Source organism: Scardinius erythrophthalmus (genome assembly GCF_964197995.2).
Source record: "Scardinius erythrophthalmus genome assembly, chromosome: 18".
NCBI lineage: Eukaryota > Metazoa > Chordata > Actinopteri > Cypriniformes > Leuciscidae > Scardinius > Scardinius erythrophthalmus.
In genome coordinates, this window is record NC_138238.1 from 38,962,351 (window position 1) to 38,987,350 (window position 25,000).

General features: G+C 39.6%; 1 protein-coding gene across 2 annotated transcripts in view; it reads right to left on the bottom strand.

Annotated features, from left to right (window-relative positions):
• Positions 1–25,000, bottom strand: part of abcc3 (ATP-binding cassette, sub-family C (CFTR/MRP), member 3) — a 112,686-nt gene that overhangs the window by 51,026 nt on the left and 36,660 nt on the right. For both annotated transcript variants that reach the window (XM_081392991.1, XM_081392990.1), the window contains exons 8-18: positions 24,461–24,688; positions 21,657–21,834; positions 18,730–18,891; positions 17,016–17,108; positions 16,044–16,247; positions 7,852–7,998; positions 6,716–6,803; positions 6,503–6,569; positions 5,025–5,151; positions 4,509–4,685; positions 682–849 (exon numbers count right to left, since the gene is read on the bottom strand). In XM_081392991.1, coding sequence (XP_081249117.1) covers positions 682–849; positions 4,509–4,685; positions 5,025–5,151; positions 6,503–6,569; positions 6,716–6,803; positions 7,852–7,998; positions 16,044–16,247; positions 17,016–17,108; positions 18,730–18,891; positions 21,657–21,834; positions 24,461–24,688 — 1,639 coding nt within the window. The remainder of the gene's footprint in view (positions 1–681; positions 850–4,508; positions 4,686–5,024; positions 5,152–6,502; positions 6,570–6,715; positions 6,804–7,851; positions 7,999–16,043; positions 16,248–17,015; positions 17,109–18,729; positions 18,892–21,656; positions 21,835–24,460; positions 24,689–25,000) is intronic.

The window sequence follows — 25,000 nt, forward strand, 5'->3', positions numbered from 1 at the left end:
TTAAAGCCAAAAAATATGTTTCAATGCAATTTTCATGAAGTAAAATCACTAAAAGCCTTCCTTCCGCTGGAAAAAATAGTCCCTGACCGTGAACAGCAACAGAAGTTAAATACATTATTTCACCACTAGATGGCGGCAAACACTGTCTTGTGAGTCGGCAATGGGCGAGTCAGTCACTAGAGAAGACTTTTATATTGAAAGAATTTGTGATAAGACAACAGACAAATGACTAGCCTGTCACGGGGAAACCCCTGAACTGTTAAAAGGACAAGATATAGCTGCAGACATTTAAACAGATTTATTTTTTATTATGAATATAGGACTGATGTCCTGAAGTAAAATGCTATACTGTAAATGCAGGTAACGTTACACTCGCTTACTCGATCTATAAGCTTCAATGAACAATATCAATAAGAGCATAGCCTATGTTTATGTTGCTAAGAGTGGTTGCAAGGTGTGTTGTGTAGTGATACATAGAACCATTGCGAATAAAACACAGCTATTGACCAATCAGAATCCAGCACTGGAACTTGATGAATGACCAATTACATTCTAATCTTTTTTAAGCAAAAATTCTATAGTCAAACTGATTAATAGGCACAGCTGAAAAATACTGCACATACAAATTAAAAAGTGAAATTAAAATAAATATCGGACAGCAATAGATAAATAAATAAGTACCTTTCCCTTGAGAGCCCCTTCAGGCCCGATGACCTTGTCAAAGATGTGTTTGGCAACATGAGCGTCGACCGCAGACAGAGGATCATCCAGCAGAAACACATCAGACTCGCTGTACAGCGCTCGAGCCAGACTCACTCTCTGCCTCTGACCACCTGACAGATTAATGCCCTGCACACACACACACCAAACGTTACGGCAAAAGCTGTTTTAGGGAGTAATACAATATTGTAACGCATTACTTCTAAAACTTCCCCTAACACTATTTATAGTTGATATTTGTCAAATAACAAAACATGCTTTGTATTTGAATTGCTCAGACGGGAAGAAAAACAATTACAGAATTGATGTACTGTCACGTCTAGTTTTGATTTGTCATGTGATTCCCTTGTCTGATGTGTCATGTTCTGATTGGTTCACGGTTCACGCCAGATTGCCTTTGTTTTTGGATTGTTTGAGAATATTCTGAATAAACTGCATTTGGGTTCTCCAAGCTTGCCTTCAGTGGACATCTGATTACAAATACAGGCCAGGAATGATTAAATGCAAATTTTAAAAAAATAAATAATATTAATTACTACAAAATAGTAATAAGTTTCTATATAATTGTTTCTACTAAATAAATGTGTTAAACTGACAGTTTATCTCTTTGTAAAAACATGTTTAAAAGCCCTGCACACATTCAATTTTTTAATTTTAATGTGATTAATTATATGATATGCTGATAAATTAATATAATTCATTGCAAATATTTGCTGTGAAAACTCCAACGCCTCAAAACAGGCTTTGTATTTGGTAATTAATTGCATTGCTAGAATTGCTCAGATAAGAAAACCAATGATTTCAGAATTTACATTCAGGTCAGGGATGATTAAATGTCTTATAATTAAATTATATTAAATACTATACAGCATTTTGCATTAAATGAGCGTGTTAAACTGACAGCCCACAGCACTATTGAGGTGTCCCCGTCAGTGTTGGGGAAGTTACTTTTAAAAAGTAGTGTTTGCTCGTTACTCGTTACTTTTAAAAAAAGTAATCCGTTACTTTACTTAGTTACCCCGTTTGGAAAGTAACTTTTTACGTTACTCGTTACTTTTACGTTACTTTTATGTTGCTTGACTTTGGGCAGAACACAATATCTGTTCCTAAATATCAGGGCTTAATTTGAGCCGGAACATGTTCCGTCACCTCCGACATTGGATCCGGCACCTTCTGTGTCACTAAAATTAATTGCCTAAATGAAAAAAAAAAAAAATTACTGTTTGTGTAGTGTTCAATGTTTGTGACACATGACTTGCGCGCTTGTTGTACGAGTTGAGATTGCTGTTAGCCTCGATCGTTTCACTCAGGGGAAAATTTTCAAAAAGACAGGAAAGATTGCTTAACTTTTTTAAATATGCTGGCCAGTCAGATCCCAAACAAGCAAAAATCGTTTCCGCTGATCAAAAAGCCAAGGAGACCACGGTGGACACAGTAGCTTAGTATCGACATAATATATCGTTATTTCGACATAATAAGGGGACATTCTAAACTGCATTAAGCCACATTAAGCGTTCTTATCGGCTAATGGTTTTCTATGGGAGGAAAATGCTTAACGTGTAAATGCGTTCATATTATGGGCTCATCTGATTTTTTGTACATAGCATAGTCTATTTGTTAGGATTTTAGTATCATATAATGATTAATAAATGCACGCACAATTATCCGTGAACTTGATCTGAACAAATGCCTTTCAACTTGTGCAAAATTCAGAATTAAATTAATGTGCAGAAATTTGTACAAACAGAGAGCATGTAGGCCTACTATTGTAGCCATTAAAAAAGCGCATTTAGTTTCATATTTGTTAAAATATTATGTTATTTTTTTCCATTTATGTTGATTTTATGAAAAGTGAACAGCACGACCGAGTAAGATAGGATGCGCAATATGAGACATGGAGCGGGTCAGATTTTGACCGTTGAGGTTGAAGTTGTTTTGTAGAAAGCCTTTCTTTAAAGTGAATTTCGTTTTGTATAAATTGTATCTTAATTTTAATCAATTTTTCATCAACCAATTGCCTGTATTTAATGAATAGGCCTATGAAACAAATATAACGGAGGCGCCCCTCGCTCACTTCACTTGCATTGCACGTGAACTAGAGCACATCCTAACTTAACGAAACTCAGTGTAGGCCTCACACAGACATGACAAATACATAAAAAAAAACAAAGTTTTAAATGTCTTTAAACGAAATAATTCAAAACGAAAAAAGAAAAAGGCTACTCTCTGATTATGTAATCCATTAGGCTTATTTATGTGCATTTCTCTCTATAAGCCCGTTCACACTGAGATGGCGATCGTCAACTTCGCAGCCGAGTCGACACTTTTAAGAGAAAACACTTGTTTATTAGGCTAATAAAAATAAATACACGGGTCACCGGATTTACAGATACACGCACACATATTATTTCGAAATTATTTCATATTATTGTGTTGAATAACATTATTATTAATAATAGCCTACATCTTTTAGAATAGGCCTATTTGACTGAATGCTGAATGTTGCGCTTGTTCAATTTAATCAAATTAAAACTTTAATTGTGATCATTAACATAACTGAATATTAATATTTAGTGGCCAAGTTTTCCGCAGCTCCCGTCAATGATCTAGCACCCACTCAGCACATGCGTTAAAAATTCTCTGGCGCTGTCCCTGCAGAGAAGCTATATGGCAGTGTAATTTTTTATTTTTTTGTTCCGTTACCTCCAACCCCCGTTTTGAGTCGCCGGATCCACCCCCCTCTGCGCTCCGGGACCTCCCACTTTACAAATTAAGCACTGCTAAATATGTAGACATAAAGTTATACAATGGAGGACATAACAGGTAATTATTTTGTGCTCTTTATTATAAAAAATAGTATCAATTTCAAAAGAAAAAAAGTCCTTCTCATTGGCGCTGCTGTGTGCGGTAACTTTTATTCTCAGCCGGCTCTGCATCATGGAGTAGAGTGCGACACTCCGCGATGAGCAGCTCGCCCGCGCCACTTCTCTCCGCTCCGCTCCGCTCCCCCTACTGAACTTTAAATTTCGGCAACAGCCAATAAAGCTTCCCTGCTCTCTAACACCTGTGCGAATCGCGTCTTGATAGCATAGGACAAAATGATACAGAAGACATTAGTTTTCAGACATACGACTCACTCTATCAAGGGAGTAGGAGAAAAAAAAGAGATTTTGAGAGAAAAAAATATATTTTGTTTCAAAGTACACATATTCAAGCTTTCTATATATTTCTCAGGTCTGTGAGACAAGTAGCTTATCTGAGTTTCGGTTCATTTACAGAATGGAGACGAGCTCCAGTTCACGCGCTGGCGCCGTCATGATTATTTTGCATTTACTTATTTATTAAATTCAGGCAATTAATTGGTTGGTAAAACATTGATTAAAATTAAGATAGGCTACAATTAATACAAAAGAAATTCGTTTTAAAGAAAGTCTTTCTACAAAAACAAACTTAATAAAGTGGTCTAAATCATGTCTGCCCATTCCATTTGTCTCCCGATAGCTATATTGCGCAAAATTTTTATTTTATTTAATTTAAACATAAATATGAAACTAAATTATTTTCTTCAGTTCTCAACAGTTCTCTTCTCTCAAGCGCGCAGCTGAGGCAGTGTTGCTGTCAAATATATCCATGTGAAAAGTAACGTTGCGCTGAATTGAAAAAGGAACTACGTTTCGTTACCAAATTTTTAGTAGTAACGCGTTACACTACTTTTTACCCGAAAAAGTAGTTACGTTACTGTAACGCGTTACTTTGTAACGCGTTACACACAACACTGGTCCCCGTACCTTCTCCCCGATCTCAGTCTGGTCTCCTCCAGGAAGCACTTCCAGGTCAGGGGTCAGCGCGCAGGCCTCCAGCACATGCCTGTACTTCTGCTCCTCGTAGGGTCTTCCGAAGAGGATATTGTCCCTGAGAGAGGCGTTCTGGATCCAGGCCTGCTGTGGGACATAAGCCACCGATCCCTGCCGGAAGAGGAGAGCAGACCACCAGACAGATAAATGCCCTGCACACACACACACACACACACACACACACACACACACACACACACACACACACACACACACACACACACACACAAGTGCACACTCACACATACACACACACACACACACACACACACACACACACTCACACACACACACACACACACACACACACACACATACACACACATACACACGCACGCATGCACGGCACGCACGCATTGATTACTATGTGTGTGTGTGTGTGTGTGTGTGTGTGTGTGTGTGTGTGTGTGTGAGTGTGTCTGTATCTGTGAGGTAGTAAAGAAGCCTCACCCGTATGGAGATCTGGCCCTCGAGCTTCTCCATCTCTCCCAGTAGAGCCGACACCAGTGAGGTCTTCCCACAGCCCACGTGACCCACCACTGCCAGCAGAGAGCCCTGAGGCACCAGCACATTAATGCTGCACACGGGAGAGAGTGTTACTGTACATACACCAGTGTTTCTGCTGCGACTATACATCAATGCTGCACATCGGAGAGAGAGAGCGATGATGGATGGATGGATAGATAGATAGATGATAGATGAGAGATTATAGATAGATAAAAAAATTTGCACTTTCTAAGTGGTGGCATATAAATACAGATATTCCAGAATATTGCAAGGTTAGGTTAGTTTAATGCAATTCACTGTATTAAATTAGTTTAATGCAACAATACATTTGAAGCGCTAACTCATTTACTCGAGTGCATGTGTATATTCGTGCGAAAAAAATGCATGAAAATGTTTTCACACAGAAATATTGATGCTTAAATATTTTCACAGTTTTTTTTTCAAATTTAGAACCGACAGAAACCACATGCATGTGAAGATATCTCAGAGACATGGAAGGTGTAAGTGCTTTTATATAAATTATTATTATAAAATACTACATAACTAAGTGTATCTTGTGTATCTCAAAAAGATTCTGCATTAAAATGCATTCGATCAAGTGAAGTCTAGGCCTCCGTTAAAGTGTGTGTTTGTTTTGTGCACACTTGGCTTTACTGGAGTCATGTGCAACGCCCTTATATGGAGATAATGGGTGTGTGTTATGCTAATTAGGACCTGCTGACACGCCCCCTCATTTAGAATGGACCCTTTTCACATTTCCAGTTCCATAGTGGTGAACAGAAACTACAACATATATATTAAACTGTGCTAGATGATTTATGATGTTATAATTCACCCAAAAATGAAAATTATGTCATAAAAAAAAACCAGTGCTGGGCAACGATTAATTGCATCCAAAATAAAGGTTTGTGTTTACATAATCTACGTATGTGTGTACTGTGTATAGTACTATATACTGTGCATTTTGTATATATAGAAACACACACATGCATGTATGTATTTAAGACAAATGTGTTATTAATATATGAAACATTTATATTTATATATAATATAAATTATGTATAAATATATACAGTATATACATGCAAATAAGTCTTAAATATATACATGCATGTAGGTATTTATATATACAAAATAATTATACACAAACTTTTATTTTGGATGCGATTAATCACAATTAATCATTGCCCAGCACTAAAACACTCCGGAAGCCCCATCAACTTCTTTTGTGTTCAGCAGAAGAAAGAAACTCACAAAGGTTTGGAACAACTTGAGTGAGCAAATTATGACAGAATTTAGATCACAAACTGTGAAAAGGGTTCATACTCTGGATTCATCTGCATTAGAACGAGGATAACAACAGATGTAGGTACGAACGCCACATTACGAGTGAATGTGTTTAGTGAACATTGAGTTCTTACTTGTCAAGAGTGACCTGGTCTTGTTTGGCCCATGCGAATTTCCCATTGACAACCGTCACGGCATATTCTGAAGAGAGAGAGAAAGCGTGAGTAAGCTGAAGTGCGAGTTCAGTCATGATGATCAGAGGTTTCACAATGACTCAGCATGAGAACAAGAGCAGAAACATAAACCCGTTCCCGTCAAGTGAAGCTTGTGTTTGCTTGTAAAACTACCGGAGGCGTTGTTTCTTCTGTCCACACTCTCTGGATCCAGTTCATCGTGATTCAGGAAATCCTGGATGCGCTTCAGAGACACGCTGGCCTGACGAAAGATTACACAACCATGAGTCGAGAAGTGGGACAGAACTACTTCACAACACATCAGAAAGATAATCTCATTCCAGGAATATACTGTGGTGACTACTTCACAATCGTTTCAACAATCAGAACTGAACATGCATGAATCTGCCACATAGACTTTCTAAAAGTAGGTCAGTTTTGAATATATAACATAACATATGTTATATATTCAGAACTGACCAAGTTTTAGAAAAAGTAAGGCAACATAATTGTCTGCCATCATCGTTCATCTGTGAAATAAAGCTGTTTATTTCCATATTTATTTATATTTATTATATTACAAAAACGTTCTACATTTTTATATATATATATATATATATATATATATATATATACACGTATATATTTTTATTTAAAAAATATAAAGGTTTTATAATGTTATACACTACCATTCAAAGGTTTATGCTCAGTAAGATTTTTTTTATTTGGAAATAAATAAATATTTTTATTCAGCAAGGACGCATTAAATTGATCAAAAGTGACAGTAAAGACATTTATAATGTTACAAAAGATTCTATTTCAAATAAATGAGGTTCTTTTGAACTTTATTCATCAAAGAATCCAGAAAAATAAAATGTATCACAGTTTCCACAAAAATATGAACTGTTTTCAACACTGATAATAATCATAAATGTTTCTTGATCATCAGATCATCATTATTAGAGTGATTTCTGAAGGATCATGTGACACTGAAGACTGGAGTAATGATGCTGAACATTCAGCTTTGATCACAGGAATAAATTACACTTTACTATATATTCATAATAGAAAACAGTTGATTTACATTATAATAATATTTCACAAATTTTACTTCATTTTACTGTGCTTTGGATCAAATAAATTCAGCCTTGGTGAGCAAAAGAGACTCAAAAACATTAAAAACTCTTTAGAACGGTAATGTTTATATATCATTTTTAGTGTTAATCGACAGCGTCTGTGACAGCTCTAAAGTTGTATTAAACCGTGAATATCTGTAATATTGAGAGAATATTGATGAAGTGAAAGCTCACTTGTACGATGCTGCTGATGACTTGTGGAAGCATGTTCAACGGGAATCTCAGGATGTTGAACAGAGACAAGGACACGAAGGCCTTCTCCGCATCCAAGATGTTATCTTTACTCACAGTCACAAAGACAGCAAACGTAGTCAAGGCCACCTGAAGGACATCAAGAGCACAAGCACACACTCATTACGGGTTCAAATTTAGACTTCAGCAACAAAAACATGTTTTTCACGTGCACTTCCAGCATTGGTCATGTTTCCTACATACGTCATGACTAATGCACTTTTGAAACATGAGCCGGCAACTTGACACCTAGATAAGGATCTACAGCATATCAAAGAGAAACATTTTGCATTTTCCTCACACTCTAAAAAATATTGGGTTGTTTTTTCTACCCAAATCCTGGGTTGAGCCTTTAGGGTTATTTTTTCAGTGTTTGGGTAGTTTTTGTGTTACCCAGATCCTGGATCAGACGTAACAACCCAGTGTTTGGGTAGTTTTTGTGTTACCCAGATCCTGGATCAGACGTAACAACCCAGTGTTTGGGTAGTTTTTGTGTTACCCAGATCCTGAATCAGACGTAACAACCCAGTGTTTGGGTAGTTGTTTTTGTGTTACCCAGATCCTGGATCAGACGTAACAACCCAGTGTTTGGGTAGTTTTTGTGTTACCCAGATCCTGGATCAGACGTAACAACCCAGTGTTTGGGTAGTTTTTGTGTAACCCAGATCCTGGATCAGACGTAACAACCCAGTGTTTGGGTAGTTTTTGTGTAACCCAGATCCTGGATCAGACGTAACAACCCAGTGTTTGGGTAGTTTTTGTGTTAGTCAGATCCTTGGTCAGACGTAACAATCCAGTGTTTGGGTAGTTTTTGTGTTACCCAGATCCTGGATCAGACGTAACAACCCAGTGTTTGGGTAGTTTTTGTGTTACCCAGATCCTGGATCAGACGTAACAATCCAGTGTTTGGGTAGTTTTTGTGTTACTCAGATCCTGGATCAGACGTAACAACCCAGTGTTTGGGTAGTTTTTGTGTTACCCAGATCCTGGATCAGACGTAACAACCCAGTGTTTGGGTAGTTTTTGTGTTACCCAGATCCTGGATCAGACGTAACAATCCAGTGTTTGGGTAGTTTTTGTGTTACTCAGATCCTGGATCAGACGTAACAATCCAGTGTTTGGGTAGTTTTTGTGTTACCCAGATCCTGGATCAGACGTAACAATCCAGTGTTTGGGTAGTTTTTGTGTTACCCAGCTCCTGGGTCAGACGTAACAACCCAGTGTTTGGGTAGTTTTTGTGTTACCCAGATCCTGGATCAGACGTAACAACCCAGTGTTTGGGTAGTTTTTGTGTTACCCAGATCCTGGATCAGACGTAACAATCCAGTGTTTGGGTAGTTTTTGTGTTACCCAGATCCTGGATCAGACGTAACAACCCAGTGTTTGGGTAGTTTTTGTGTTACCCAGATCCGGGGTCAGACGTAACAATCCAGTGTTTGGGTAGTTTTTGTGTTACCCAGATCCTGGGTCAGACGTAACAACCCAGTGTTTCGGTAGTTTTTGTGTTACCCAGATCCTGGATCAGACGTAACAACCCAGTGTTTGGGTAGTTTTTCTGTTACCCAGATCCTGGGTCAGATGTAACAACCCAGTGTTTGGGTAGTTTTTGTGTTACCCAGATCCTGGATCAGACGTAACAATCCAGTGTTTGGGTAGTTTTTGTGTTACCCAGATCCTGAGTCAGACGTAACAACCCAGTGTTTGGATAGTGTTTGTGTTACCCAGATCCTGGGTCAGACGTAACAACCCAGTGTTTCGGTAGTTTTTGTGTTACCCAGATCCTGGATCAGACGTAACAACCCAGTGTTTGGGTAGTTTTTCTGTTACCCAGATCCTGGGTCAGATGTAACAACCCAGTGTTTGGGTAGTTTTTGTGTTACCCAGATCCTGGGTCAGGCGTAACAATCCAGTGTTTGGGTAGTTTTTGTGTTACCCAGATCCTGGATCAGACGTAACAACCCAGTGTTTGGGTAGTTTTTGTGTTACCCAGATCCTGGATCAGACGTAACAATCCAGTGTTTGGGTAGTTTTTGTGTTACCCAGATCCTGAGTCAGACGTAACAATCCAGTGTTTGGGTAGTTTTTGTGTTACCCAGATCTTGGGTCAGACGTAACAACCCAGTGTTTGGGTAGTTTTTGTGTTACCCAGATCCTGGATCAGACGTAACAACCCAGTGTTTGGGTAGTTTTTGTGTTACCCAGATCCTGGGTCAGACGTAACAATCCAGTGTTTGGGTAGTTTTTGTGTTACCCAGATCCTGGATCAGACTTAACAATCCAGTGTTTGGGTAGTTTTTGTGTAACCCAGATCCTGGGTCAGACGTAACAACCCAGTGTTTGGGTAGTTTTTGTGTTACCCAGATCCTGGATCAGACGTAACAATCCAGTGTTTGGGTAGTTTTTGTGTTACCCAGATCCTGGATCAGACGTAACAACCCAGTGTTTGGGTAGTTTTTGTGTTACCCAGATCCTGGATCAGACGTAACAATCCAGTGTTTGGGTAGTTTTTGTGTTACTCAGATCCTGGATCAGACGTAACATCCCAGTGTTTGGGTAGTTTTTGTGTTACCCAGATCCTGGATCAGACGTAACAACCCAGTGTTTGGGTAGTTTTTGTGTTACCCAGATCCTGGATCAGACGTAACAATCCAGTGTTTGGGTAGTTTTTGTGTTACTCAGATCCTGGATCAGACGTAACAATCCAGTGTTTGGGTAGTTTTTGTGTTACCCAGATCCTGGATCAGACGTAACAATCCAGTGTTTGGGTAGTTTTTGTGTTACCCAGCTCCTGGGTCAGACGTAACAACCCAGTGTTTGGGTAGTTTTTGTGTTACCCAGATCCTGGATCAGACGTAACAACCCAGTGTTTGGGTAGTTTTTGTGTTACCCAGATCCTGGATCAGACGTAACAATCCAGTGTTTGGGTAGTTTTTGTGTTACCCAGATCCTGGATCAGACGTAACAACCCAGTGTTTGGGTAGTTTTTGTGTTACCCAGATCCGGGGTCAGACGTAACAACCCAGTGTTTCGGTAGTTTTTGTGTTACCCAGATCCTGGATCAGACGTAACAACCCAGTGTTTGGGTAGTTTTTCTGTTACCCAGATCCTGGGTCAGATGTAACAACCCAGTGTTTGGGTAGTTTTTGTGTTACCCAGATCCTGGATCAGACGTAACAATCCAGTGTTTCGGTAGTTTTTGTGTTACCCAGATCCTGGATCAGACGTAACAACCCAGTGTTTGGGTAGTTTTTCTGTTACCCAGATCCTGGGTCAGATGTAACAACCCAGTGTTTGGGTAGTTTTTGTGTTACCCAGATCCTGGATCAGACGTAACAATCCAGTGTTTGGGTAGTTTTTGTGTTACCCAGATCCTGAGTCAGACGTAACAATCCAGTGTTTGGGTAGTTTTTGTGTTACCCAGATCCTGGATCAGACGTAACAACCCAGTGTTTGGGTAGTTTTTGTGTTACCCAGATCCTGGATCAGACGTAACAATCCAGTGTTTGGGTAGTTTTTGTGTTACCCAGATCCTGAGTCAGACGTAACAATCCAGTGTTTGGGTAGTTTTTGTGTTACCCAGATCTTGGGTCAGACGTAACAACCCAGTGTTTGGGTAGTTTTTGTGTTACCCAGATCCTGGATCAGACGTAACAACCCAGTGTTTGGGTAGTTTTTGTGTTACCCAGATCCTGGGTCAGACGTAACAATCCAGTGTTTGGGTAGTTTTTGTGTTACCCAGATCCTGGATCAGACTTAACAATCCAGTGTTTGGGTAGTTTTTGTGTTACCCAGATCCTGAGTCAGACGTAACAATCCAGTGTTTGGGTAGTTTTTGTGTTACCCAGATCCTGAGTCAGACGTAACAATCCAGTGTTTGGGTAGTTTTTGTGTTACCCAGATCTTGGGTCAGACGTAACAACCCAGTGTTTGGGTAGTTTTTGTGTTACCCAGATCCTGGATCAGACGTAACAACCCAGTGTTTGGGTAGTTTTTGTGTTACCCAGATCCTGGGTCAGACGTAACAATCCAGTGTTTGGGTAGTTTTTGTGTTACCCAGATCCTGGATCAGACTTAACAATCCAGTGTTTGGGTAGTTTTTGTGTTACCCAGATCCTGAGTCAGACGTAACAATCCAGTGTTTGGGTAGTTTTTGTGTTACCCAGATCCTGGATCAGACTTAACAATCCAGTGTTTGGGTAGTTTTTGTGTTACCCAGATCCTGGATCAGACGTAACAACCCAGTGTTTGGGTAGTTTTTGTATTACCCAGATCCTGGGTCAGACGTAACAACCCAGTGTTTGGGTAGTTTTTGTGTTACCCAGATCCTGGATCAGACGTAACAACCCAGTGTTTGGGTAGTTTTTGTATTACCCAGATCCTGGGTCAGACGTAACAATCCAGTGTTTGGGTAGTTTTTGTGTTACCCAGATCCTGGATCAGACGTAACAACCCAGTGTTTGGGTAGTTTATGTGTTACCCAGATCCTGGGTCAGACGTAACAACCCAGTGTTTGGGTAGTTTCTGTGTAAACCAGATCCTGGGTCAGACGTAACAACTCAGTGTTTGGGTAGTTTTTGTGTTACCCAGATCCTGAGTCAGACGTAACAACCCAGTGTTTGGATAGTTTTTGTGTAACCCAGATCCTGGGTCAGACATAACAACCCAGTGTTTGGGTAGTTTTTGTGTTACCCAGATCCTGGATCAGACGTAACAATCCAGTGTTTGGGTAGTTTTTGTGTTACCCAGATCCTGGATCAGACGTAACAATCCAGTGTTTGGGTAGTTTTTGTGTTACCCAGATCCTGGATCAGACGTAACAACCCAGTGTTTGGGTAGTTTATGTGTTACCCAGATCCTGGGTCAGACGTAACAATCCAGTGTTTGGGTAGTTTTTGTGTTACCCAGATCCTGGATCAGACTTAACAATCCAGTGTTTGGGTAGTTTTTGTGTTACCCAGATCCTGGATCAGACGTAACAACCCAGTGTTTGGGTAGTTTTTGTATTACCCAGATCCTGGGTCAGACGTAACAACCCAGTGTTTGGGTAGTTTTTGTGTTACCCAGATCCTGGATCAGACGTAACAACCCAGTGTTTGGGTAGTTTTTGTGTTACCCAGATCCTGGATCAGACGTAACAATCCAGTGTTTCGGTAGTTTTTGTGTTACCCAGATCCTGGATCAGACGTAACAACCCAGTGTTTGGGTAGTTTTTCTGTTACCCAGATCCTGGGTCAGATGTAACAACCCAGTGTTTGGGTAGTTTTTGTGTTACCCAGATCCTGGATCAGACGTAACAATCCAGTGTTTGGGTAGTTTTTGTGTTACCCAGATCCTGAGTCAGACGTAACAATCCAGTGTTTGGGTAGTTTTTGTGTTACCCAGATCCTGGATCAGACGTAACAACCCAGTGTTTGGGTAGTTTTTGTGTTACCCAGATCCTGGATCAGACGTAACAATCCAGTGTTTGGGTAGTTTTTGTGTTACCCAGATCCTGAGTCAGACGTAACAATCCAGTGTTTGGGTAGTTTTTGTGTTACCCAGATCTTGGGTCAGACGTAACAACCCAGTGTTTGGGTAGTTTTTGTGTTACCCAGATCCTGGATCAGACGTAACAACCCAGTGTTTGGGTAGTTTTTGTGTTACCCAGATCCTGGGTCAGATGTAACAACCCAGTGTTTGGGTAGTTTTTGTGTTAGTCAGATCCTGGATCAGACGTAACAACCCAGTGTTTGGGTAGTTTTTGTGTTACCCAGATCCTGGATCAGACGTAACAACCCAGTGTTTGGGTAGTTTTTGTGTAACCCAAATCCTGGATCAGACATAACAACCCAGTGTTTGGGTAGTTTTTGTGTTACCCAGATCCTGGGTCAGACGTAACAACCCAGTGTTTGGGTAGTTTTTGTGTTAGTCAGATCCTTGGTCAGATGTAACAACCCAGTGTTTGGGTAGTTTTTGTGTCACCCAGATCCTGGATCAGACGTAACAACCCAGTGTTTGGGTAGTTTTTGTGTTAGTCAGATCCTTGGTCAGACGTAACAACCCAGTGTTTGGGTAGTTTTTGTGTCACCCAGATCCTGGATCAGACGTAACAACCCAGTGTTTGGGTAGTTTTTGTGTTACAGATCCTGGGTCAGACGTAACAACCCAGTGTTTGGGTAGTTTTTGTGTTAGTCAGATCCTTGGTCAGACGTAACAACCCAGTGTTTGGGTAGTTTTTGTGTCACCCAGATCCTGGATCAGACGTAACAACCCAGTGTTTGGGTAGTTTTTGTGTCACCCAGATCCTGGGTCAGACGTAACAATCCAGTGTTTGGGTAGTTTTTTGTGTTACCCAGATCCTGGGTCAGACGTAACAACCCAGTGTTTGGGTAGTTAGTTTTTGTGTTACCCAGATCCTGGGTCAGACGTAACAACCCAGTGTTTGGGTAGTTTTTGTGTTACCCAGATCCTGGGTCAGACGTAACAACCCAGTGTTTGGGTAGTTTTTGTGTTACCCAGATCCTGGATCAGACGTAACAACCCAGTGTTTGGGTAGTTTTTGTGTTACCCAGATCCTGGGTCAGATGTAACAACCCAGTGTTTGGGTAGTTTTTGTGTTACCCAGATCCTGGGTCAGACGTAACAACCCAGTGTTTGGGTAGTTTTTGTGTTACCCAGATCCTGGGTCAGACGTAACAATCCAGTGTTTGGGTAGTTTTTGTGTTACCCAGATCCTGGGTCAGACGTAACAACCCAGTGTTTGGGTAGTTTTTGTGTTACCCAGATCCTGGGTCAGACGTAACAACCCAGCGTTTGGGTAGTTTTTGTGTTACCCAGATCCTGGGTCAGACGTAACAACCCAGTGTTTGGGTAGTTTTTGTGTTACCCAGATCCTGGGTCAGACGTAACAATCCAGTGTTTGGGTAGTTTTTGTGTTACCCAGATCCTGGGTCAGACGTAACAACCCAGTGTTTGGGTAGTTTTTGTGTTACCCAGATCCTGGGTCAGACGTAACAACCCAGCGTTTGGGTAGTTTTTGTGTTACCCAGATCCTGGATCAGATGTAACAACCCAGTGTTTGGGTAGTTTTTGTGTTACTCAGATCCTGGGTCAGACGTAACAACCCAGCGTTTGGGTAGTTTTTGTGTTACCCAGATCCTGGGTCAGATGTAACAACCCAGTGTTTGGGTAGTTTTTGTGTTACCCAGATCCTGGGTCAGACGTAACAACCCAGCGTTTGGGTAGTTTTTGTGTTACCCAGATCCTGGATCAGATGTAACAACCCAGCGTTTGGGTAGTTTTTGTGTTACCCAGATCCTGGGTCAGATGTAACAACCCAGTGTTTGGGTAGTTTTTGTGTTACCCAGATCCTGGGTCAGACGTAACAACCCAGTGTTTGGGTAGTTTTTGTGTTACCCAGATCCTGGGTCAGATGTAACAACCCAGTGTTTGGGTAGTTTTTGTGTTACCCAGATCCTGGGTCAGACGTAACAACCCAGTGTTTGGGTAGTTTTTGTGTTACCCAGATCCTGGGTCAGATGTAACAACCCAGTGTTTGGGTAGTTTTTGTGTTACCCAGATCCTGGGTCAGATGTAACAACCCAGTGTTTGGGTAGTTTTTGTGTTACCCAGATCCTGGGTCAGACGTAACAACCCAGCGTTTGGGTAGTTTTTGTGTTACCCAGATCCTGGATCAGATGTAACAACCCAGCGTTTGGGTAGTTTTTGTGTTACCCAGATCCTGGGTCAGATGTAACAACCCAGTGTTTGGGTAGTTTTTGTGTTACCCAGATCCTGGGTCAGACGTAACAACCCAGTGTTTGGGTAGTTTTTGTGTTACCCAGATCCTGGGTCAGATGTAACAACCCAGTGTTTGGGTAGTTTTTGTGTTACCCAGATCCTGGGTCAGACGTAACAATCCAGTGTTTGAGTTATTTATCGCAGACCTCTTCAGGAGAGAGCAGTGCAGCTCCGTCAAAATGGTGCGTGTCTTCGGTAAAATACAGGTTTGTGTACATTTTATTTTATCTATAAATTCGTTAAATTGTTCTGTATATCGTTTTTCCTCAATATATCGTGCAGTGTTTTTTAGAGTGCACACACACACGCACACACACACACACGAAAGTGCAGGCTCAGGGATAGAGGAGTGTTACCATGAACGGCGCGCTGGTCCAGGCCATGGTGGACAGAGCGCTGAGGTAAGCTGTCTTCTTCAGCACGTTCAGCTCCTTCTGTCGGATCTCCAGGATCTTCTCCTTGAAGGAGATTTCCCAGGCGTAGAGCTTCAACACCTTGATGCCGTTGAGGATCTCGTTCATCAGCTTGATGCGGTCGTCCTTGTGTTTCATCTGCTCCACCTGTGCACAGCATCACTCACACGCTCTTATTGCGTTCAGGGATATTTTTATTTTATTTTTTATTTTCGTTTTAATATAAATTACATTTTTGTAAAAAAAAAAAAATTCAGTTTTAGTTTTAGTTATTTTACTTAAATTAAAAAAAAAATGAAAATGAGAAATGTTGCCTTGGCAACTAGCTTAAATAAAATAAAGGTTTTTAATATTTTTTACAATTTTATAAATTAGTTTACAGTTTTTTTTATTTCAAGTAATGGATTTTTTTTTGTATGGTTTTAGTTATCTAATAACTCTGGTGCAGATATACAGACATCAATGACATCAAACAAGAAGTTTTGTTCATGTTTAGATTCGTGCTCTGTCTCTTTAAGAGGAACTGACACTTCACCAAAAATGTGAGTGACTGATAAGCTTGTGCTCTGGAAACCACAGCAGAAGATGATATATTGATAAGCAGCAGAACTGAAGGCCGTTGTATGAACAGACCGACTCAGTTTGTGACCGAATAAGTGTCAAACATGTTCCCACAATCGAACATACACTGTAGAAATCGCTCTTTTCTTTGCCACGATACAAAAACAACTAGATTTCAAATAGATTTTATGCATCAGTTATCCAATTTAAGGTTGAAAATGTGAAAATGTTCAGTAATAAATAATAGCATCTCTGTCATTGAATCACAAGTGAAGATTTCAATTCATCACTTTGTAAACATTACGGGATCGTTTTTTCTGAATGTTCTGGACTCAGATGAACAGGACAGCTGACCTGGTAAGTTCTGGTCTTCATGGCGATGAAAGCGTTGAATGGGATTAGCAGAACCATCACGGCCACACCAGCCAACACAGACGGACCCAGGTTCTGGAGAAAGACAACAATGAGAACGAATCGCTCACGTCTACTTTTCTGTCAAACATACAACAATCACTTTACCTCCCTTCGACACAAAACCACTGTCATTTCAGAAGTTTAGAGATACATTTAGTCTAGCGTTAGTTCTGGCAGGTCACGTAAGTCAAGCTCGCATCAGTGACTCAGCTGATCCACGTCTACCTTTAGGAATACGACACCTATCACTGTATACATATATAAGCTCCTTCAGTATTATCAGCAGCTATCGCGTTTCTCATGAGATAATTACCCTCCTCCATCCCCAGCTCATGGCATTCTGATTCCCCTTGAATCAGACTAAATTCTCGAATTATGTTGTACTTTAAAATCTTGACATTATGATATCTGCAATACATTGATGTTGGTTCTGTTCTGTGTACACTAAGGTGGGTTATTCCTGCTCTTATCCATGCTAGGCTAACCAGAACAGAACCAGACCGCCAATCCAAACTATATGCTAATTGTCAATCGTATTTGACGATAGTGGTCCAGACAGAATGTTTTATAGAAATAGTTTTTATATTTTATTAAAACTGTTTTTATATTTTTTATTTTATGCTTTCACCTTTAATTTTAGTTTTTTGCCATTTACCAATCAGATCAACACGAGTGGATCTCTGAGCTGCTGTGAGTGAGTGGAGGCGGGGTGAGGCACGGGTGTCGAGTTACATTCAAGCTATTTTAAGGCATAAAGAAATTTTTCCAAGGAAAAAATGTCTTTTTGGTGATCAAAGGTTTTTTTTTTTTTTTTTATGCTTTCACTTTAATTTTATTCAAAGATTTAGTAATTTTGTGTGTTGTTTGCCATTTTTGAATGAGAAAAAATTTGAAATTTCAGTTAATGTTTATTTAGTCATTTTGCTGTCTTTCTGTCATTTTTAGTATTTTCTTTCCTCATTCAAAGAGATTTTTTACCCTTGAATATATGATAGACCTGAAGAATGAAAGCAACATCATATACTAGGAAACATAAGAGCAACATCACATTCATAGAATTCATAGAAATTCACATTCATAGAAAATATTTTTTTTTATTTGTGTTGTTTCATTTGTCTTTCAATTTGTACTTCTTCATAAATATGGCTGTTTTTAAGGGTTTTCCAGGACTTCCATTTTAAAATAATCAAATTCAAGCACTTTAAGCATCTTGTACAAACCCTGGGTTTTTAACATGTCATTGGTTGAAGTTGAAAATTGACCATTTTTATCTAAACGCCAGGTTTCATGCTCTCGGCAGCCGATAATTCAGCTTAAAACACACGGCGGTCGTTCAACCGTTCTTCACCTCGTTGAAAACGAACCTGTATTTAATGTAGAATGACTTTTGTTGCACCTTGCACAGTTTTGTTCATGGTTTTCAGAGATGAAGGCATGTTACGTTCATTAAAAAAACGTAAAAGCCTCCCTTTTAAAGGCCTAACAGGAAAATGTATTTTACTCATAACTATGCATGATTATATGCCTTGAAGCATTTTAGATTTGCATTTAGAATTTTCCAGAGAAACATTATATATGTATGAATATGATTATCCTTTTAACAAAAAAAGCAAGGGGAAGTATTTAAATGTATTAAAATCTGTAAAAGCTTCACCTGCCACAGGAAGAAGAGAGCCAGAACGATCTGCAGCGGCGCTGACCACAGCATGTTGAGGAAGGTGGTGAGATCCATGAAGCGCTGGGCGTCCACAGACATCAGATTGACCACCTCACCCACCGTAGACGAGCGCTTGGCTGCGTTTGTGATCACTAGTGACTGTGAAGACAGATGAAAACATGTCAGACATGTTCCTACAATCCAACAAACACTGTAGAAATCATTCTTTTCACTGTCACACTGTTACAAAAACAACTAGATTTCAACTAGATTTTATGCATCAGTAACTAAATTTAAGGTTTAAAATGTTCAGTAATATATAATAGCATTCTCTGTCGTTGAATCACACATGACTGAGTCATTGAATCATTCACTCAACTTTTTTGGGTTATTTGAACTTTTAATGTTGTTTATATGTCTATGTGGTCTTTTTAATATGCTTTAAAGGGGTGGTATAATGCCCTTTTCACAAGATGTAAAATAAGTCTCTGATGTCCCCAGAGTGTGTATGTGAAGTTTTAGCTCAAAATACCCCACAGATATTTTTATATCGCATGTTAAAATTGTCACTTTTTGAGGGTGAGCAAAAACACACCGTTTTGTGTCTGTTCCTTTAAATGCAAATGAGCTGCTGCTCCCGGCACAGGGGGCGGAGCTTCAAGAGCTTGTGTCCTTTTACCTCAAACACACAGACATGCACTGAAAATATCAAAAACTTTTAGCCTTTTATGTTCAAACCGGAGTCAGACAAAGATGGAGAGACTCAAGAAGAAGTGACAACATGTAGAAGCAACAGGACATTTCTGAATGGTTAGTTGATGAATTTATGTAGCTTATGTGTAGTTATCTTCTAGTCAATGATTAGCATATTCTGTCATGATAATCTATAAATCGTGTTCAGGGGGAGGGGTTTATGTAAATTCTAGGGTTGGTGATGTCACTAACCCGGGAGGAATGTGGTGTAGTCTCTACCAGCCGTTTGTTGTAGTCCTTAAAAAGCGATTTCTGTAAAAGCAAATATCTCCCTTTTGCTCTGAACTTTGAGCGTTGTAACTTTGCAGATGTTGTTTATGCTCAAACAGCAACATTACACACTAACTAAAGTTAGAAAAGTCAAATCATAATCAACCACCCCTTTAAGACAAACCATGTGTAAATTCATAAGTCAACACCGTTGCTGAGTGTTTTCTCCTTAAAACTGCAGTGAACCAAAGACTCTAAAATGAAGATTCCATTTCATCACTTTGTAAACATTACGGGAACGTTACATTTGAATGTTCTCTGAACATTCCAAAAAAAGTAGTAGATTTAAAAAACGTTAGATTAACATCTGACCGAAACGCTTCAGAAAAACATTTCCATGAACAATGAATTAATGGCATTTTTGTGCAAACATTTTGAGAACATTATTAAAGAATCAAATCGAACATTCAATTAACATTTCATGACAAAGCACATTATTTGCTTCTTCAATTCAAGGAATATTGCTGGTGACGGACAGACTTACTCTAGGTAAAAGTGCACATATGTGTGTGAACATGCCGTCACGCCTAGCACACCTAAGGCACCTGAAATCCCTGAGCTATTCTTTTGCTTTTACTCTTTAGAGCAGTAGAGCAGAGGCCACATAGCTAGATTACCACCAAATCCCTGTCCGTCTGAAACTGCAAGACTTGAGCTTCTATAAACACAATGTCATGCTGGCGTCATGCTTGCATTTTAAATTAAACACAGTTGTGCATATCTTTTAGAAGGTATAATGTTTATATTGTAAATGTAACTCTTGTTTCTGCCAGTCACACATTCAAGTGCAACTGTTAATATAAGCTCAATTACCAGTATCTACTAGAGGTTTCATGCACTTTTCCTGGCATACCATACTACATTTATCTAAATAAACGGACAAACCTGTAAAAGTACACCATGGAGAGGTAATTTGAGTTTTGAAAGCTGCAGTTTCTAGTACTATGAACGGTCAAACTAAAGTGCTTCCTCATTATTTAACCCCCTAAACTAGCTTAAAAGCTTAGTTCACCCTTCGGTCATTATTTACTCATGTCATTCCAAACCTATATTTGATTGTGCAAGAAGTATGCATTTTTTTCTTTTGCCTTACACAAAATAAGATGTTAAAGAACAAGGAGCCCATTGTGTGGACAAAAAACCGCTGAGACGTTTGAGATATTGTGTTACACAGAAGAAAGAAATGCAAAGACAGCCAGCTTACAGGGAGCGTTCTGAGAGCTTTCTGTTCTGAACAAACGTTTCTTCAGAGTTATCTGGTTTTTAATAATGTTGGCGCAAACACGATATTTATACATTGTTCATAAGTTGTATGTTCGCCAAATGTTTTTTTAAATGTTACTACTTACGTTCAGCAAATATTTAGAAGTAGCGTTCCCATAATGTTTGCAGGATGACAAACTAGAATGTTACATTAAAGATGTAAAATCCAGCTTTTAATGCTGTTTATGTGTCTATGTGGTGTTTTTAATCTGCTTTAAGACAAACCATGTGTAAATTCATAAGTCGACACCATTGCTGAGTATTGAGTGAGTCTATTACTGAGTCTCAAAAACACGCTTTGAAATCGCTGGTGTTTCTGACGTCACAAACTACCTTGTAACCAATCAGATCAACGTGTGATCGTCAACCAGTGCATCTCTGAGCTGGGGTGAGTGAGTGGAGGCGGGGCTCATTTGCATATTCATAGAACCGCGCATACTAAATGAGGCAAGGGTGTCGAGTTACATTCAAGATATTTTAAGGAAAAAAACTTTTTAAATATGTAATTTTGGTGATCAAAGATGAGTTTTAAGGGATAAAATGATTGACTACAGGGAGACTTTAATGTTCACAAAAAATGATGTTTTCTACATACAAATATTGCATTTTGGTCTACGTGAGTGTTTTCTTGTATGTACCTTCCTGTAGATGGCTCCGATGATCCCAGAGCGAAGCCTCATGCCCGTGACAAAGCAGTACTGAAAGTGCTGATGCAAGATGAGGGTCTGTAAGAGGGAAGTGCCGAACATCAGGAAAGCCAGCGCGTAACCCCACCACAGCGGCGCGTGCTCGTTTTTGGTGAAGTCAATCAACAACCTGACAATGAAAGGAGAATCCTGTTAAAACCACAGCTCTGTCGTTTCATGCAATGTGGTTTCCCTGAGTCATATTTACACGAACAGTCAAAAGTTTGGAATAATTAAGTCTCTTCTGCTCACCAAGGCTGCAAAATACAGTAGAAATCGTGAAATATTATTAGAATGTAAAACAGCTGTTTTTTATGTGAATATATAGTAAAGTGTAATTTATTCCTGTGATCAAAGCTGAATTTATTTGATCACAAATACAGTAAAAATCGTGAAATATTATTAGAATGTAAAACAGCTGTTTTTTATGTGAATATATAGTAAAGTGTAATTTATTCCTGTGATCAAAGCTGAATTTATTTGATCAAAAATACAGTAAAAATCGTGAAATATGTGACATGTATCAACATTATTATAATGTAAATCAGCTGTTTTCTATGTGAATATATAGTAAAGTATAATTTATTCCTGTGATCAAAGCTGAATTTATTTGATCAAAAATACAGTAAAAAATGTGAAATATTATTATAATGTAAATCAGCTGTTCTCTATGTGAATATACAGTAAAGTGTAATGTATTCCTGTGATCAAAGCTGAATGTTCAGCATCATTACTCCAGTCTTCAGTGTCACATGATCCTTCAGAAATCACTCTAATATGATGATTTGATGCTCAAGAAACATTTATGATTATTATCAATGTTGAGTTGCTTTATATTACTGTTTTGACTGTATTTTTGATCAAATAAATGCAGCCTTGGTGAGCATAAGAATTAAAAAACAACGTATTCCATACTTATACCTTGTAGTGTACGATTCAAAATGGCAAAAAGGACTGTAGAGAAACATATTTGCATTGTGTTTGCATTGTGCAGAGAGTGTGAAAAGCATACGTGGCGAAAGCAAAACACCATGCAAACGATTTTACAGGGTAAAGATTAATGTTACACTTCCTTCCAGCTAATCAGCGCGTTTCGTGTTTGTTCTGCCTGTTATAAATAAACAAAACAAATCCATGTGTGTAGTAAAACCCATATCTAGGTAAATGTTAAAGGAACAGAACAGCTATTGTGTCTGTCGTTATCAGACTGTCTCCAATTACACCTGTTGCTTTAAAGAATATCACTCAGGACATGAAGTGAGTAATGTTCAACATCTTTATTATGGATCACTATATTACATTAACGACAGGGCTGACAACTCGCACACATTCAGCGTGAGACTCACGCTTTTCACACGCTCTCACGTCACAAATTCATTTTCTCACGTAGAGGAAAATCGCGAAGCAAAGAGACACTGACGCCGACAGATATGAAACAAATCCTCAGCTCTCAGATTCTGTCAATTTCAGTACGAAATTCAAACAATAAATACGGTTTTGGCGCTTGTGATCGCCTCAGTTCAAGCGGCACGTAAAGCGATTATCTCTAATACTCTTTACTACTAGTTAATAGTAAACACGAATGAACAATAGGTGTGTTGAAAGATACAGTACAACTTACCAAAATAAATATGCCTCATACATAATATCGATCAATCAGTGTTTTCAACCGCAGAAAGAGGTCAATAAAACAGCTGGAGAACAATATAACGTTACATTGACCTCAGGAAAGCCATTTAATTCATTAACATAGTAGTTAGTTGCTAGAAAAATTAGCTATAGAGAGGATAGTTTGCTAAATATGTTCACTATATGTTTTGACAATCACTTATTGTGATGCACGTTTTTTTACATCCCCCTAATCCCCCCTTCCATAATTCTCACTCTAAACTCAACGTTTGGCAGCCCTGAAAAAAGAAAACTCATTACAACCCAGTGGACATCTGCTGTAAATCTGAGAACTGGTAGATAAGAGTGATTAAACATCATTTTACATCATACACACACGCACACACGCACACACACACACACACACACAAGCACTCGTCAGTAGTGGCAGCTATAGTGTGTTCTGGGTCTCGATGTCGGCTTCACACACACACACACACACACACACACACACACACACACACAAACACACAAACACACACACACACACAAACACACACACACACACACACACTCATCAGTAGCTGCAGCTGTAGTGTGTTCTGGGTCTCGATGTCGGCTTCACACACACTGTTAATGGGCCACTGCAGTTCCTGCTCCAGCCTACAGGAGCGCTGCTGAGTATGGACTTAAACACACACACACCTGTAGGTCCCCACTTGGTCAAAAATGTAAAAAATTCACCAGAGCGTGTTTTAGCTGATTTTAACATGTTTTAAAGCATGACCAACAGGGGACTTGAAAAAAGTCCCCACTTGGCTCGACGGTCCCCTGTTGGTGAGTGTGTAACGACACCAAGGTCCCCACTTAGATAGATAGACAAGTACACACACACACACACACTCGTCAGTAGCTGCAGCTGTAGTGTGTTCTGGGTCTCGTGTCGGCTTCATACACACACACACACACACACACTCGTCAGTAGCTGCAGCTGTAGTGTGTTCTGGGTCTCGTGTCGGCTTCACACACACACTCGTCAGTAGCTGCAGCTGTAGTGTGTTCTGGGCTTCACACACACACACACACACACACACACACACACACACACACACACACACACACTCGTCAGTAGCTGCAGTCGGCGTCACCTGAGCAGCTGCGGGTTGACGAAGGTGATGAGGTCCTGCAGGAGTTTGTAAGCGGAGCCGATGAGGAAGTAGGGCCCGAAGGCCCGGATCAGGGCCCGCAGGAACGAGGGCTGCCGGGACTCCTTCCGCGGGGCCAGCAGAACCTGCGCCTCCTCGGGACCCACGTGGTTCGTTTCAGCGCCAGCGTCCGCTTTCGTGAACGCGGCCTGATCCTTCACACTCTGCTCACTGCACACAACAATACACTCTGAGTTTAAAACGTGCTTTTGATCGTCAGCACTACGCTTTTCTAATAGTCACAATCATTTATTAACAAACAAGTATTCATTACTTCAATGAGCTCATTGTTTTGCATTAAATTATTACATTGTTTAAATTAATACTTTTTAGCTAACTGTATATGTACATTTCTGAAATACATAACTTAGACAGTTTCCTCTGATAACAGATCTCTCTAAACTGTAATGTGGACTCATGTATTTCCTGTAAAGCTGCTTTGAAACCATGTGTATTGTGAAAAGCACTATATATAAATGTGAA